Below are 18,299 nucleotides of genomic sequence, written 5' to 3' on the forward strand. Positions count from 1 at the left end.
GCGAATCAAAATTGACCACTTGAAAGAACTTCCTGGGTAGAACTCCTCTGAACGCACATACTTAAATCAGCTTGAATCATTTTGGAGCTAATGCAGAGAGGCTACCATTGTTCTGCAAGGGTTAAGGAGTTCTTTTCAATGATAGTTGAAGTGACTACCCATCCTCAATGTTGCCAACTTTACCAGTTTGACTCTGATCAGCCTTCAATAAACCAGATTGTACAGGATTCCACATGTTATCCCTGTTTCAAAAGAATGGGCTTGCACAGATATGCTGACCTATTGCTTTTTTCTCTCTCCTCTCCTTTACTCCTGAAGATGTTTACTTTCAAAAATTAAACTCCAGACCTGATCATCTTAGGTTCATTGTCCACTTTACTGAAAATGTTCCATGGTTGATAAACATCCAACTATTGCTTAACCTCTGTGCAACACTATTATATTACTTAACCAAAGGAAGACTGTTGTATGATAGCCTCGATTTTGTAATTATTTTAGGAAGAAAGAACTTGCATTTATGACCTCAGGATACCACAAACCCCTTTACAACCATGAAGTATTTTTTTTTCAGTGAAATCGCTATTGTAATGTAGGGAAACACGACAACCAATTTGCACTCAGCAAGGTCCTACAAACAGCAATGAGATAAATGACCAGATAATCTGTTTCAGTAATTCTTGTTGAGAGAGAAATGTTGGTCAGGACACTGAGAGCTCCCCTGCTCTTCTTCTAATAGTGCAATGGGATCTATTATGTCCAACTGAGAGGTCAGATGGGGATTCGGTTTAATCATCAGAAAAAGATAACACCTTCAGCAGTGCAGCACTGCCTCAGTACTGCACTGAACTGTCAGCTTGGATTGTGTGCTCAAGTCTCAGGAGTGGGGTTTGAACCCAAAACTTTCTGACTTAGAGGCGAGAGTGCTAACCCACTGAGCCATGACTGACAACCAGCTATTTTAGGCTCTGGAAGCTTGCAAGCTTTGAATGTAAACAGAATCACTGAAGCACTCATGTTCTATAAGCCAAGCCCGTGAGCATGTAACACACATTCATACATTTGGAAATTACATCAGGGGAATTTTCCTCTTTTGTGCTCCTGGTGCAGAGCAGTGTGTGTCAGGAGTGCATATCAGACTACCAGGCATGAGAGGCGGTGCATCGATCACACCGCCCACTCGACTTCCCACCCTTGGACAGAAGATTGTGCGGGCTTCGTAACAAGTGAGTTATCCCCCAACCTGATATTCTAGTATATTCTCCTGGTGTGCACTGCTCTGCATTGGGAGTGGAAAAGCAGAAATTTCCCCCCTAGATAGTTTGTGAGTTTAAATGCAACATGCGAGCCCTGGAAATCTGATCCATGAGGCCCAGGCAACTCATCGTCTACATTTCTTACTCACCAGTTTGCCCTATTTGAATTAATTGGACCAGAAAGTCGAGTAAAGGCTATTCTTAGAGCCATTGCTTCATTGATGGATAAATCCTAAATCATAACACCAAGATTGGCTGGTCTCCACAGCTTGAGAAATATGTAAATAGAATCATAGGTTACAGCACGGAAGGAGGCCGTTCAACCCATCGAGTCCGTGCCGGCTCTATGCAAGAGCAATCCAGCTAGTCCCACTCCACCGCCCTATCCCTGTAGCTCTGCAATTTTTTTCCTTTCAAGTACTTATCCAGTTCCCTTTTGAAGGCCATGATTGAATCTGCCTCCACCACCCCCTCTGCCAGTGCATTCCAGATCCTAACCACTCGCTGTGTAAAAAGTTTTCCCTGAAATCACCTTTGATTCTTTTGCCAATCACCTTAAATCTATGTCCTCTGATTCTTGACCCTTCCACCAATGGGAACAGTTTCTCTCTATCTACTCTGTCTAGGCCCTCCATGATTTTGAATACCTCTATCAAATCTCCTCTCAACCTTCTCTGTTCCAAAGAGAACAACCCCAGCTTCTCCAGTTTATGCACATAATTAAAGTTCCTCATCCCTGGAATCATTCTAGTAAAATTAATGGGAAGATTATTTTAAATTTAATTTTGGCCCATGAGGTTTCATGGTGTGCACTAAGTGGCCAATAAAGAGAAAAAGCTTTGATACTCTTCCTATTTAGCCTGGAATTGACTATGCTTTGCAGAGAGTTTGCTCACAATATTAAATAACAATAACCTGTGAATATATTTAGATATTGTATATGTGGGACAGGTTGGATGGAGCAGAGGGTCTTTTCCTGTCCGTCATTGTTCGTATGTTTGTTCATATATATATTTTTTAAGCTAATAACATTAACCAGAGTGCATGTGTGCACATATATATATGATGTGGAGATGCCGGTGATGGACTGGGGTTGACAATTGTAAACAATTTTACAACACCAAGTTATAGTCCAGCAATTTTATTTTAAATTCACAAGCTTTCGGAGGCTTCCTCCTTCCTCCTTCCTTCACATCGTTCACCTGACGAAGGAGGAAGCCTCCGAAAGCTTGTGAATTTAAAATAAAATTGCTGGACTATAACTTGGTGTTGTAAAATTGTACACATATATATAGGCATGCACACTGCTAAATCCTTAGGTTAATGTTGTTAGCTTAATAACAAACAATAAAATTGAAGACATTTTGATTCGGCACTGAAAACAACCACTGCCTTAATTTATTTTATGTACAGTGACTCACAGCTGCATAAATGTAATTAGATCACAAAAGTTTTCGTGAATACTGGCAATTATTTTACTAGCTTCTAGTTGGGTACTAGCTTCTCCATCTCATTTATTTTTTATTTGTTCTTGGAATATGGGCAACATTATTTATTGCCCAACCCTAGTTGACCTGAGGGCATTACGAGCAATTGGAATCACATGTAGGCCAGACCAGGGTTGCAGGTTCCCTTCGCTGAAGGACATTAATGTACCAGTTGGGGTTTTACAACAATCCAGCAACTTACATGGTCATTTTCTTGTGCTGGCCCACAGATTACTAGATTTATTGCTTTCAGTTTCAGAAATTTGAACTAATAACCTTTGGGTGCAAGTCCAATATCAAAACCATAATTTTACAGCACTGGTACTGAGGTAAAGGCAGTGGTGCTGTAAAATAGAGGTGGGTTGTTGCAGTTGAGTGTTTTTCAGCTTCAGGTAGGTCCTGTAATATTCAGCGGCTTTCAGAGCTGCTGCCAGGGAACAGCCAGGTACTTGTCAATCAGAATTTGGAGATATTTGACAGGTAGTGGCTCCATCACTGAACATGGTCCCTTTTGGGAAAATTCTAATTCCTGATTTTAAATATTTACTCCTTATGAGTAAATAAGGAGAAACTGTTTCCACCGGCAGGAGAGTTGATAACCTGAGGACATAGATTTAAGATAATTTTCAAAAGAACCAGAGTGGAGATGAGGGAAAAAAAATTACGCAGCGTGTTGTTATGATCTGGAATGCGCTGCCTGAAAGGGTGGTGGAAGCAGATTCAATAATAACTTTAAAATAAAATTGGAACTATAATTGAAAAGGAAAAATTTACTGGGCTATGGGAAAAGGGAGTGGGACAAATTGGAGAGCTCATTCAAAGAGCCAGCACAGGCACAAGGGGCCGAATAGCCTCCTTCTGTGCTCATCATTCTATGATTTTAACTCCCCCATGATGTTGCAAGCATGAGGCTTAGGAAATTTTAACTCCTGGGCCTCAGCTGCATGAGCCCAGTCAGTCTGCTGCCCAAACCTGGCAGGAAGTGCTAGCTGGCCAGTGGGCAGGAGCATGATTTCGGGCTGGAGGAGGATGCCACTGCAGACCTGAAGGAACGATCCCTTGTACTCGGGTAAGTGCTTAGGAGGGGGGTCAGGAGGGCATCGCGGTCGGTGGAAGGAGAGGGAAGTCTGGGCAGGGGAGGGTAAATTGTCTAAATCGGTAGTTAGTAGAAACGCCCATCATGAGTGATTGATGGATCAAATTTGCCTGAGGAGATATTTTCATCTTAAGAACATAAGAAATAGGAGCAGGAGTAGGCCATCCAGCCCCCCGAGCCTGCTCTGCCATTCAACAAGATCATGGCTGATCTTCTACCTCAACGCCATTTTCCTGCACCATCCCCATATCCCTTGATGCCTTTAATATCTAGAAATCTATCGATCTCTGTTTTGAATGTACTCAATGACTGAGCCTCCAGAGCCCTCTGGGGTAGAGAATTCCAAAGATTCGCCACCCTCTGAGTGAAGAAATTTCTCCTCATCTCAGTCCTAAATGGCCTACCCATTATTCTGAGTCTGTGACCCCTGGTTCTAGATTCCCCAGCCAGGGGAAACTTCCTCCCTGCATCTACCCTGTCGAGCCCTATAAGAATTTTGTATGTTTCAATGAGATCACCTCTCATTCTTCTAAACTCAAGAGAATACAGGCCCAGTCTACTCAATCTCTCCTCATACGACAATCCCACCATCCCAGGAATCAGTCTGGTGAACCTTCGCTGCACTCCCTCTATGGCAAGTATATCCTTTCTTAGGTAAGGAGGCCAAAATTGTACACAATACTCCAGGTGCAGTCTCACCAAAGCCCTATATAATTGCAGTAAGACATCTTTACTCCTGTACTCAAATCCTCTTGTAATAAAGGCCAACATGCCATTTGCCTTCCTAGTTGCTTGCTGCACCTGCATGTTAGCTTTCAGTGATTCATTTACAAGGACACCCAGGTCCCTTTGAACATCAACATTTCCCAATCTCTCACCATTTAAAAAATACTCTGCAATTCTGTTTTTCCTTCCAAAATGGATAACTTCACATTTTTCCACATTATATTCCATCTGCCATGATCTTGTCCACTCACTTAGTCTGTCTATATCCCCTTGAACTCTCTTTGCATCATCCCCACAACTCACATTCCCACCTAGTTTTGTGTTATCAGCAAACTTGGAAAAATCTTGATAAGATGGTAAAGGCATCAGATTTTACATTGCAGAAGTTTAAATAGTAAAAGGCAGAAGTTTGAAAAGGAACAAAGTCTGTAATTAAGAATGTTAGATTGTTTCTAAGTACAGTTCACAAAGAGTCGTAGGACCGTTTAAGGAAGTACAATATAACAGTGTCAGTATGTGGATAGTGTTCACTTGAAGTTAGAATAACATTGCTGGTGATACCAAGAACGAAGACTACAGATGGTTTGCTGACGACCTACACAGAGACTGGAACCAGCACACTGCAGAGGAAAATGGATCTGTTTTGGCTCAGCAGCTAAACCTTATCAAAGAAGAAAGCTTGAGCACAGAGGTTGGAAGAGACAGAGAGTGAACCTCTAATGCTAACAGAGTGAAGACATTCAACTGGGAATTTGGTGAGTGTGGGAATTCACTGGTAAGTAGTAAGTGTGTTTTATTTTAAACTGAAATTTAACTTAGTTTAAAAACTTTGCAGCATTGACTTGCAGCTTTTTAAACAGTGGCAGTTAGTAGTTAACAGACAACCAGCTGTAAGTAGGTTCCCGACCAGGTATTAATTATTGAGTTGACTAACCAATTGTAACTAGGGTGTGTCAGAAAGGTACAGGGATCTTTGCCCAAGCATAGAGCTTGAGCACAGAGGGTGGGAAAGACATGAGTGTGAACCTTTAATGGAGTGAAGTGCTAATAGAGTGAGGACATTAAATCGGAAATTTGGTGAGTGTGGGAATTACTAACAGTGAGGACTTTCAACTGGGAATTTGGTGAGTGTGGGAATTAGGTGCAGAGGGGGAAGGAGATGCTAAGTGATTTAAACCAAAGAACTACAGACCAAGCAGAACATAAAGGGAGACAGATGAGGAATCAAAAGTCAAGAAAAAATCAAAATGATGTCACATGACAAGGAGGCGCGCTGAGGGTAAATCCGTAAGTATTTAGTTCATCGGTTAGTGTTTTATTAGTGGGTGGTTGGTTGGTGTTTTTTAGTGGTTAGTGTTTGTATCAGATAAACAATAAATTGCTTTAAAGCTAAACAGACAGTTCAAATAACTGTTAACTAACATGGCAGGACAGCTGGGGACCATTTCATGCACATCCTGTGCTACTTAGGAAGTCCAGAACACTTTGTGTGTCCTGGAAAACCATGTGTGCAGGAAGTGCTGCCAACTGCTGGAGCTTAAGCTCAGAGTTTCTAAACAAAAATATGAGCTAATAAATAAAAGACAGCATGGATTTGTTAAAGGAAAATAGTGTTTGACTAATTTGATTGAGTTCTTTGAAGAAGTAATGCACAGAAAGCAGAAAGTAGTAGTGAACTGTGTTTTTCAGACTGGAAGGAAGTATACAATGGTGTTCCCCAGGGGGTCAGTATTAGGACCACTGCTCTCTCTCATATATATTAATGACGTGGACTTGGGTATAGAGGGTATAATTTCAAAGTTTGCAGATGACGTGAAACTCGGAAATGTAGTAAACAACATGGAGGATAGCAACGGACTACAGGAGGACAGACAGACTGGTGAAATGGGCAGACACATGGCAGGTGACATTTAATGCAGTGAAGTGATGCATTTTGGTAGGAAGAATGAGAGGTGGCAATATAAATTGAAGGGTACAATTTTAAAGTGAGTGCAGGAACAGAGAGCTGGAGGTGCACATACTCAAATCTTTGAAGGTGGCAGGATGAATTGAGAAGGCTGTTTTTTTTTTAAAGCAAGCATATGGGATCCTGGGCTTTATTAATAAAGGCATAGGGTTTAAAAACAAGAAAGTTATGCTAAACCTTTGTAAAACACTGGTTAGGCTTCAACTGGAGTATTGTGTTCAATTCTGGACACCACACTTTAGGAAGGATGTCAAGGCCTTAGGAGAGGGTGCAGAAGAGATTTACTAGAATGGCACCAGGGATGAGGGACTTCAGTTATGTGGAGAGATTGGAGAAGTTGGGGTTGTTCTCCTTGGAACAGTGAAGTTTAAGGGGAGATTTAATGGAGGCGTTCAAAATCATGAACGGTTTTGGCGGAGTATATAAGGAGGAACTGTTTCCAGTGGCAGAAGGTTCGGTAACCAGAGGACACAGATTTAAGCTGATCGGCAAAAAAGCCAGAGGTGACATGAGGGAGCATTTTTTTCACACAGTGAGTAATGATCTGGAATGCGCTGCCTGAAAGGGTGGTGAAAGCAAATTCAATAGTAACTTTCAAAAGGGGAATTGGATAAATACTTGAAGGGAAAACATTTACAGGGATATGGGGAAAGAACAGGGGAATGGGATTAAATGAATAGCTCTTTCAAAGAGCCAGCGCAGGCATGATGGGCCAAATGGCCTCCTGTGCTGTATCTACTATGGAGTCATAGGTTTTACATTAATACTCTCCGAGATATAAGCTTAAAGAGGAAGAGCACAAATGCTACCTTCAACATCACTATTTAAACCAAAATAGGTTAACTTTGCCAAGCACATAGTGTAATCTTCAAAATGGAATATTGTAGCCCTGATTTTAACCGGGAGTGGAAATTAGCTGGGTAGGGGTGGTGAGTGCCAAACCCTGTTGTCCTTGGCAATGTGAGGTTCAGGCGATTTTAACTCCTGAGCCTCAACTGCATGCCCGAAATAAGAATACCTTCTCTTCAGGCTCCTAATCTTCATCTTGCATATCTCCTAACTGCAGGTAGCTGGCTTGCTCCTCCAGTGTTATGCCTCTTTAAATAGACAAGTTGTGCAGCATGTAGCACAGCATTATGATCCTGGAGACCTTCTTAGGGCTGTATTGTAGGACACCTCCAGGCACCTTAAGTGTTGTTTCAAGATGCCTATCATTCATTCAGTGACAAAAGTAGGCCCATGCAGCCAGCATTAGTTTGTGGCTGTCTCAGAGATGTCATGAACCAGGACTCGAGAATAGCTTTGGTCATCTCAGAGCTAACTTTTCACACTTCTTTGTGGCTCAAATAATCCTGGTACTGTGAACTGTCTTAAAGTGAAGGCATCATGACTTGGATTTAGAGACATATTCGCAGATGATGCAAAACTAGAAGCGACAGTTGATTCTGAGGAGGGAACTTGGGAACGACAAAGTGGGCTGGACAAAATATGTGAGTGGGTAGAACGATGGTGAATGAAATTTAATATGCACAAGGGCAAAGGGCTGCAGGTAGGAAAAAAAATGGGCAAAATAAGTATTCCATGATCAGTGTTGAAATAGCTACGGGTGAAGTTGAAAGAAAGCTCAACATGTCCAACCACTGAGGACCAGCGATCAAAAAAAAAAGTAATTAGAATGTTGAACTATATAGCCAAACCAGTAGATTACAATTCAGAAGAAGTCATTCTTAAACTGTATAGCGCTCTGGTTAGACTATATCTTGAATCCCATGAACTACATCCAGTTTTTTCATCTTGCCCATTACTGTCTTATGTTGAAACAGACTGTTCGCAACCTCAGTGTCCCTTTCAGCCCTGCACTGAGCCTCCGACCCCATATCCTCTCCATCACAAAGAACCCCCAGTGTGTCACTGACATTAACATTTCTGCAGTGACTCATTTGGTTTGTCTGGCACAAAGTAATGGGTTTATTGAAAAGTTTTCTATTTAATGCTTAAAATAATAGATTGAAAATATTCAGGACAAAACATGAAAAGAATTGCTGCTAAATAATAGGCTAAACTGGGACAGTGTGATGCAGATTAATGCAGTGTTTGGGCAGGGTTTAAACTATTCACCATGAATGCCTCAAATTTAAAATCCTCATCCTCGTGTTTAAAGCCCTCCATACCCCTCCCTATCTCTGGAGCCTCCTCCAGTCCTATAAACTGCCCCCAATCGTCAGTTCTCCTGACTTGGTGCTTGTGCATCTCCCCTTCCCTTTGCCCCACCATTGACAGCTGTCCCTTCAGCTGCCTAGGTCCCACTCTCTGGAATTTCCTCCCACTCTTTTAAGACCCTCCTTAAAACCCATCTGTTTATCCAGGATGTAAGTCACCCATCCTAATCTTTCTTTGGCTTGGTATCCATTTTTTTCTTCACGTCTCGGTGAAGCACATTGGGACATTTTTTCTGCCTTAAAAGTGCTATATCAATGGAAGGTGTTGCTTTAGTTTGAAAGTTAATCGAATCATGACCAACATCCCTTCCCCTACCCTGAAGAATGAAGCCCCTTGCTCTGTTTACATTTTTTAGGGGATGATAATGTCATTTGGAAGAAAGAGCTGGATCGAATAGTCAGCAGTCGGGGAATGAGTGTATTCAAACAAAACAATTATTAGCTAAACATTGTGATTGAATACTCTCCCCTTGCCTGGATGAGTGCAGCTCCAACAACACTCAAGAAGCTCGACACCATCCAGGACAAAGCAGCCCGCTTGATTGGCACCCCATCCACCACCTTAAACATTCACTCCCTTCACCACCGGTGCATCGTGGCTGCAGTGTGTATCATCCACAGGATGCACTGCAGCAACTCGCCAAGGCTTCTTTGACAGCACCTCCCAAACCCGCGACCTCTACCACCTAGAAGGACAAGGACAAGGGCTGCAGGCGCAGGGGAACAATACCACTTGCACGTTCCCCTCCAAGTCACATACCATCCTGACTTGGAAATATATCGCCGTTCCTTCATCGTTGCTGGGTCAAAATCCTGGAACTCCCTTCCTAACAGCACTGTGGGAGAACCGTCACCACACGGACTGCAGCGGTTCAAGAAGGCGGCTCACCACCACCTTCTCGAGGGCAATTATGGATGGGGAATAAATGCAGGCCTTGCCAGCGACGCCCACATCACGTGAACGACCAATGGGATTGCAGTTCTGGTTCCACTCTCTTTGATTTATGAAAAAAAAGCCTAGAGTGAATGCGAACCAGAGCTGTACGAGTCCTGAATTCAGCATCTCCGATTGATATTACTTCTGGAACCGTATCCGGGACCACACGCTTCCCCGTAGGTAAGTACCGTGCTCTCCTCAGCCCCTGACTGCACTTTGACCATTAGTATTTGTTTTACTTGTGCTGTATTTTGTATCGCTTGTGTTTTTTTTCCCCCGCTTTACAACGGATCATGTCAGTTTCCTGCCAGCTCTTATTTTCACAAGTGGAATCGATTAAATTTTTAAAATGCATTGGATTCTGCGATGGTTGGGGAAGGGTCTGCGTTTGATAAATTAATAAATTTGAGTTGGGGAAGAGTTCTTACCGCTGCCGTTTTTTGTGGAGGACGTTGAAGTTTCTGCAAACTCCACACTGTCTTTAAAAACAGACAATAAAGTCCAGATTTTCAGTCTTAGAAACATGGCCACCGTGTTCTTTTGGTTAAAGTAGATCAGTAGGAAATTCCTGATGCTCCGCTCCTGTTTGGTTTGGTGCGATGGTAAAAGGACTGCAGCTCAATAAGAAATGGACTTTGGTCATCTCCATTTTGAAGGAGTTTTTTTTTTGTGCGATCTGGGAAACATTTTTTTTTCCTGGGAGGGGCACAGATCGCTAAAGTGGTGCTTGTAATTTCACTGCTAGTGGAGACGGATAACGAACAGGAAACGCAACAGATAGAATAGAAGGTGCAGACTGGAATTCACATCAAGTGCGATCACTTTGTGAATTTTTACTAAGCTGTAGAGTGACTTGCCATGTTAGAGTTGACTGGTAGCTGAAATGAAGAAAAGAAATCGCAAGTTATTTATTTAAAGTTATTTTCCAACAGAGCTAAAAATGTCCCAGCAGATTTGAGTGGGTGTGGCTGAGTGCTTTATAGAAAGATTCGATAGGTTAGTTAGAGACTTATGAGCTCGGCCAAATGCGCTGATAGTATTTGGATTAAATCCTAGGATGTTGGACATGAGCGGGAGGGGGGCAGAGGGTCCATTCCGGCTGCCAACAGCTAACCTCTTCGCTTTGATGCTCTTCCCACACTGTCCTTTCGCTTAATTCCCCTGATTTAAAGAGCGCCGCAGTTCTCTTCCCCTCTCTGTAGCAGCACTGGGCTCAACTGGGTTCCCTGACATCTCGAGGTGTTCTTTGCAGGACCGGGTAAAGTTTGGAAAGGTGCAAACTGGGGAGGGGGCAGTCAGCGGTGGCAACTGCCCCAACCCTTGCCACCCAACGAGGCAACTGCCCAAATCTGAGACCCTGGCGAGGGTCCAGTAATACTCCCGGGTATTCAGCTCGTCGGCTCTCACTAGGCGTGAATTTATCAACGACGCGTTAACAAACTATGTGAATAAACGGTGTCTGTGTGGCATTGAATTGGGTCACTGTACAGTGCTAGAATCGGACACAATCATTGTCGCCTCCTCTCGTTCTGAGACACTTGTGAATACACAAAGAAACCACACTGCCTGCAGCACTGGCGAGGGAGAGGGGTGGAGTTTGACAATTAAATGCGGATAGGTTGTCATAAGTTTTCATGCCTGCTCTAGCCCCCTGTGTTCTTAAACTTTTGGAAGCATTTTGAATTTGAGACTTTTACTTTCAAGGCCCGAGGCCCCAGCAGTTTTAAGTGTGCTTATTGTGCAGTTACCGCATCACTTTCCCATTCTCTAAATCTTCTGATAGCGTTTCCCAATTTTTTTTCGGACAACAGGACCCCAGTTTAGTGCAGTCACTGATCTGAAACCTATACCCCTGAGTGGCAGGTTTGGAAGATGTTGGGTGTAATTTTCAGAATCATAAAATGTTACAGCACAGGAACAGACCGTTCAGCTCATCCAGTCAAATCCCACTGTCCTGCTCCCCATTCCCTTTAATAATGCTCTTTTTCAAGCAACTACCTAATTCTCTTTTTTTTAAAAAAAAGATTTTAAAAAAGAATTTACGGACAGTGATTTAACAATGGTTTGTGGCTGAGAATTCCACACTTTAACCATCCTGTGTGTAAAGAATGGCTTCTCACCTCTAATTCTCTTGTGCTGTGACATCTCATTGACCAGTGCAAATAATCAATCACTATTTGCCTCAATAAACCTTCATAATTTTGAAGACCTCTATCGGGTCTCCCATTACCTAGCAAAAAAAGCCCTAATTTTACAAGCCTCTCGTTAACTGTAAACCAACTTCTTAGTGAATCTACACTGCATTTTTTTTCCATTGCTATTATATTCTAATAGGGTGTCCAAAGCAATATTCCATATAAAGCGTAACTAAGGTCTTATATAAATCCAACATTATCTCATTGTTATTGTATTCTATACCTTTTTAGGTAAAGCTATGGATTCCATTTGCTTTTTTATGGCCTTATTTACTTGCACGACCACCTTTTTAATGACTTTTGTTTCCAGATATGAAGATCCCTCTGTTCCTCTAGTCCTTTAAACTTTTACCATTTATGATGTATTTTCTTTCTCTATTCTTCCGAAGTGTATTGCTTCACACTGAACTGCATTTGCCACCTATCTGCCTATCCTGCTCCCCTATCTGTGATCTGTAGCCTTTCACAATCCACATCACAATCTGTCCTTGTAAGGACAATCAAAATCAGTTCCTCCACAATTGGCTTCCTAAACTGTGTGAAACAGATGTGCTGAAGCACACACCAGTTCCCTGGTGTACCTCAGCAAAAATAAGTTCAGAAGAAGCACCCTAATAAATAAGCCATGCTGTAGGGAAAACATTGTAGGCATGGGGGAGGAGGCAGTGGGAACCCTGATGAGCAAGGCTGTTGGTTTATGCTTAAAATGACAAAATGGATAGAATTACAGACTCAAAACACTGGTTTAAAAATCCTGGAATCCCATCCCTTAAACTGATTCGGTCATGGTATAACAGTCGCCCTAATTATTGGATAAAGCAGTCTCTTTGTTTATATTGTGGGAAAGGCCTTTTTTTTTCATTTAAACCACTGGTTTTCTGCTTTTAAGGAAAACTTGCAATCTCTGAAATATCAGTGAAAAACACAATTTGACTTATTTACTAACCAGAAACTACTAACTCTGCTCATTAGGTACCCTGACTTTGATTTTCAGGTTGGGAAGAAAGGACTTTTTTTTTAAAAAAGCATGGAAAGTATATGAAAATTGTTCCAGGAGAGTAACAATAAGCACTCTTAAGTATAGCCGCCGAAAGCTAAGACAGATAGCAGTTTTCCTAGATACTACTGTGCAAACGACATCCCATTCAAAATCTTGTTAGCTTATCAATTCATTTGGTGAAAGATATTCAGCTGACTAAGTAAACTTTTATGGTGGCTTTTTATTCAATTTAAAGTGTACGAAGCTTCTGTAGAAATGATCTAATGTACTAGTTATCGATTCAGCAGCTACAAGAATGCAATTTGCTTTTTTTAAAAAAAGGTTGGGGTTAATTGAGGAAACGTATTTGTACAACTGTAAACAGCTTTTCCGCTCAAAGGAAATGAGAGCTCGACATGTTAACCTGTATGATGATACAAGTTTCTGGGTGGGCAGAGGTGAGCATGCAGATTAGGTTAAGTTGTGCTCCCTCAGGATTCTGTCAGGTGAATTGCTGGTGGGTCTACTAAGTATCCTAGATCCTGAGCTATTAGCTGAATTACTCTGTTTATTTTCTTGTGCACATTATTCAAGAAGGGGAGTAGGGAAAAACCGGGGAACTACAGGCCAGTGAGCCTAACATCAGTGGTAGGAAAATTATTGGAAAAAATTCTGAAGGACAAAATTAGTCTCCACTTGGAGAAGCAAGGATTAATCAGGGATAGTCAACATGGCTTTGTCAAGGGAAGATCATGTCTGACTAATTTGATTGAATTTTTTGAGGGGGTGACTAGGCATGTGGATGAGGGTAACGCAGTGGATGTGGTATACATGGATTTCAGTAAGGCCTTCGATAAAGTCCCCCACAGGAGACTGGTCAAGAAGGTACGAGCCCATGGAATCCAGGGTGCCTTGGCACTTTGGATACAAAACTGGCTTAGTGGCAGAAGGCAGAGGGTGATGGTCGAAGGTTGTTTTTGTGACTGGAAGCCTGTGGCCAGTGGGGTACCACAGGGATCGGTGCTGGGTCCCTTGCTGTTTGTGGTCTACATTAATGACTTGGATATGAATGTAAAAGGTATGATCAGTAAGTTCGCTGATGATACAAAAATTGGTAGGGTGGTAAATAGCGAGGAGGATAGCCTCAGTCTGCAGGACGATATAGATGGGTTGGTCAGGTGGGCGGAACAGTGGCAAATGGAATTTAACCCGGAAAAGTGCGAGGTGATGCACTTTGGAGGGACTAACAAGGCAAGGGAATACACAATGAATGGGAGGACCCTAGGCAAGACAGAGGGTCAGAGGGATCTTGGTGTGCAAGTTCACAGATCCCTGAAGGCGGCGGAACAGGTAGATAAGGTGGTAAAGAAGGCATATGGGATACTTGCCTTTATTAGCCGAGGCATAGAATATAAGAGCAAGGAGGTTATGATGGAGCTGTATAAAACACTGGTTAGGCCACAGCTGGAGTACTGTGTGCAGTTCTGGTCGCCACACTACAGGAAGGATGTGATCGCTTTGGAGAGGGTGCAGAGGAGATTCACCAGGATGTTACCAGGGCTGGAGCGCTTCAGCTATGAAGAGAGACTGGGAAGATTGGGTTTGTTTTCCTTGGAGCAGAGGAGGCTGAGGGGGGACATGATTGAGGTGTACAAAATTATGAGGGGCACAGATAGGATGGATACTAAGGAGCTTTTTCCCTTCGTTGAGGGTTCTATAACAAGGGGACATAGATTCAAGGTAAAAGGCGGGAGGTTTAGAGGGGATTTGAGAAAGAACTTTTTCACCCAGAGGGTGGTTGGAGTCTGGAACTCACTGCCTGAAAGGGTTGTGGAGGCAGGAACCCTCACAACATTCAAGAAGCATTTGGATGAGCACTTGAAATGCCATAGCATACAAGGCTACGGACCAAATGCTGGAATATGGGATTAGAGTAGACAGGGCTGATGGCCGGCGCGGACACGATGGGCCGAAGGGCCTCTATCCGTGCTGTATAACTCTATGACTCTATATATCGCGTTCTAGAACAAACATTTTTTTTCTCAGAAGTTTATGTAAGGTACTAGTAAGCAGCTGGGGGAAAGTTTTGTATTTGACCTTTTTCCAAAGTCTGTTTTTACTTAGAAACCAATTAAAACAATTTTAAAAATGCATCTTAGGCCTCAAATTGCAGTTGATTATTTTCTTAAACATGCCAAAGTGCTACAGAGCTTCACTTTAAAAAAAAAAATTCCTGTATTTTCAGTAGACAGTGCTCCTGAGAAACTCATCACCATAAGAATTAAGCACACGTTGGGGACTTCAGAGAGTCATTCAGAACCCACCTTTATGTGGTTCCTAGCCCTTTAATGGATGAGGTTTGCAGTGAAGTGATGGGCATTATTAGGCTTTTCTGTGCCCTTACAGGAAAACATTTGCTTGATCATCTTTGAACCAAATTAGTGCTTTGTGCTCTAACGCATTGAAATATTTATTGAACCACCTGTGCTCAATCCCATGCTTTCAAGCATTAGAGAGGTGCATGAAGACATTCAACTTGAATCAAAACTTTGGCAAAAGGATGTTGGGTGGGGCAATTGTTTACAGAATAAATGCAGATGGTGTGCTCTGACTACTTAAGTGAAATCATGGATATAGCTGTTGTTTAACAGATCAGTATGTAGCTACTCATATTTTAATACTGTTTTGGAATCACTAGATATGTTTACTAATTTTAAAATCCGAATAGTGATTTTCTGGAAAAGGTTCTAATTTCTGTTAGACTTTTCAGATTTACTGCCAAGATCCATGTCTGTTCTTTGTTAGTTTCTTCCTGTGGGTAAGTTGCAAAAAATGCTGGCTCTTCGTGAGTGCCTAAACTGCACCAGATTGTAACATGGAGGGTATGGAAAGCTGCTGTGTTACAAAAGATGATTGAATCGGCTGCAAATCTGTCTTGTACCTCGCTAAATTACTGACTTACTTTTTGAATCTACCACGCCCCCCCCAGATTAAAAATTTCTGCATCTCAGCATTCTGTTTGTTAGTTCTGTTTATCGCTTCTGTCTATCTCCAGTTACCAATTGTCCAATTTTCTCCACAGACAATGGCTTGTCACGAGGCATTTGAAAATATCGGCAAAAAGCCAGGGCTGATGGTGTGGAGAATTGAGAAATTGAACCCCACGCCAGTTCCTGAAAAGCTGTATGGAAATTTTTACGTTGGTGATGCCTATCTTGTACTAAATACAGCTCCAGATTTTTCATACAATGCCCACATGTGGTTAGGTATGTCTGCATTCATATTTGCATATGGATTTTCAGACTATTGTTAATGCAATTCGGAATAAAACTTTTTTACTATTTTAGGTTGGTCTTTGATAAATATTTTCTTCCAGGAAACCAGTGCAGTCAAGATGAATCTGGATCTGCTGCCATGTTTTGTGTTCAGCTGGATGATAGTCTCAATGGCAAACCAGTGCAGCACAGGGAAACGCAAGGCAATGAATCAAACATTTTCCTGAGCTACTTTAAGAATGGTCTTGTGTACAAGGTAATGTAAACAATAAACATTGTCTTTCAAAGAGCTTGGAATCTTTTACAAAATATCAAGTCTCTGAGGTATCTAACGTTTATGCATTCTTGTTACCCGAAGTGTGAAATGCCATTTTTGTCACCAAAAGCTGGAGGCACCATTTATCTGTTGACGAATGGGTGTAAAAAAAAAGTCCAATTTTATATATTTCTAAAAAGGGGTTGCAATGATTCCTCCCATGTTCACCAATGACTATAGTGGCTTTCTTCAGTGTGTGTTCTTTCTTTCTGGTACGTACAAACTCAGTCAGATAGTCACTAACTTTGGCCCGTTTGTCCTGTATGTGCTGCAAGCATTTGAATTTCAACGGCAGCTTGGAGCTCTGCCTAACTAGCTTTACACTGAGCAAAAGTTGTTAAAGGGGCTGATTGATGTACTAGGAAGGAGTTCCATTTAAACAAAGCATTCCCTCCCGCCCCCCCGAGTAAAATGTTTAATGTTGCCCAGGTGTATCAAGGTCACCTTTCTCATGATTATTTAGGATATTCAAATACATTTGGTTTTGAATTCTCCCTGCTTTCATACTCTTTTCTACCCCCCCCCCCCCCAACACACTTTTTTCTGGTTTCTTACCCCATCACTGCCTAATTCCTGCCAACCCATCATCTTCTAAAAAGCATTTGCTAAAGTTCTGCACAAAAAGCTACTTGTTCAGCTCAAAGCAATTGGGATTCAGAGTAAACCTGGGGAATGGATAAGAAGTTATCTGAAGGGTAAAAAACAGTAGGTACTAGTTAGAATTATATCCAGGCAGGGGGAAATACTGAGTGGGGTATCCCAGGGATTCATCTTTGGATCCTGATTGTTTCTTGTTTAGATGAACAACTTAGTACAGAAGCTCAATGCAAATTGTTCACATCGGCAAATGATACAAACCTGGGAGGAGAGGAGGAGTCAGCTGAAGCTGAGAAGGCAGCTCTGAAACTGCAAAATGAGAAGGACAAACAATGTATGGGGGCAGAGAAATAGCAGATTAAATTTAATACACGTGTTAAGTACTGCACAGAGCAAGAAAAATTGGTAAAATGAGTATCATAACATGAATGGTGTTGAAATAGCTACGGGTGAAGCTGAAAGAGACCTTGGTATTCAACATGTCCAACCACTGGGAAGCAGAAATCAACAAAACAAATAGGATGCTGAACTATATAACCAAAATAGACTAGAAGACATGGAAAATTGTGCTCAAACTATATTCTGCTCTGGTCAGATCACACCTTGAGTACTGCGTCTAGTTCTGGTCACCGACACATAAGGGAGACAATCAAGTCCTGGAGGCTATTTGGAGAAGGGAGATGAGGCTGCTCACTAGCATCAAGAAAACTGAAGTATGAGGGGAAAAACAACTGGGAAGTGTCCTCTTGGAGGCATAAAAGTACTGATTCACTTTCGCTCTGGGACAAGCTGGATGGTGTCATGTATTCCGTCTGCTGAGTCTTCTCCATAGCTGATACTCTGAGGAATGGCAGGTCCTGTCCATTTAGTGGCCTGATTAAGAAATGAGGAAGCAAAGGTGAGTTTGGTGTCAGTCAAAGATCCCACTCGAACCTGAGGGCCATCCTTACACCTGAAGTACCTTTTACACTGTTAATGTCAGCATGTACTGTGTCACCATGTTTCAATTGTATCCTCACTTAGTGTTTTAACTGTAAGGCTTATGAACAGAAGCTTTTATGGAAGGAATATTGATTTTTTTTTCAGTGCACTCTCTGAATGTTTAAATAATTTACTGCAATTTAAGTTTAATGCATTCAGAGAATGGAAGCTGTTTTGAATCCCAAGTCATTTCCTAATGGAGTCTGAGGGATGCATGGTAGAATCAACTTTCCTTTTAGTTGCTTACAAAGTGGAAAACCCACAACCAAACT

The 18,299-nt window shown here is 42.0% G+C and overlaps 1 protein-coding gene across 1 annotated transcript in view; it reads left to right on the forward strand.

The window, feature by feature from the left end:
- The first annotated feature begins 9,755 nt into the window (after window positions 1–9,755).
- Window positions 9,756–18,299, forward strand: part of LOC137325160 (scinderin-like) — a 28,743-nt gene continuing 20,199 nt past the window's right edge. Inside the window, exons 1-3 of the mRNA XM_067989939.1 lie at window positions 9,756–9,864; window positions 15,941–16,124; window positions 16,235–16,389. Of these exons, the coding sequence (XP_067846040.1) occupies window positions 15,944–16,124; window positions 16,235–16,389 (336 nt within the window). The 5' untranslated portion in view covers window positions 9,756–9,864; window positions 15,941–15,943. The remainder of the gene's footprint in view (window positions 9,865–15,940; window positions 16,125–16,234; window positions 16,390–18,299) is intronic.

This window comes from Heptranchias perlo, chromosome 9, assembly GCF_035084215.1.
Source record: "Heptranchias perlo isolate sHepPer1 chromosome 9, sHepPer1.hap1, whole genome shotgun sequence".
Classification (NCBI taxonomy): Eukaryota; Metazoa; Chordata; class Chondrichthyes; order Hexanchiformes; family Hexanchidae; genus Heptranchias; species Heptranchias perlo.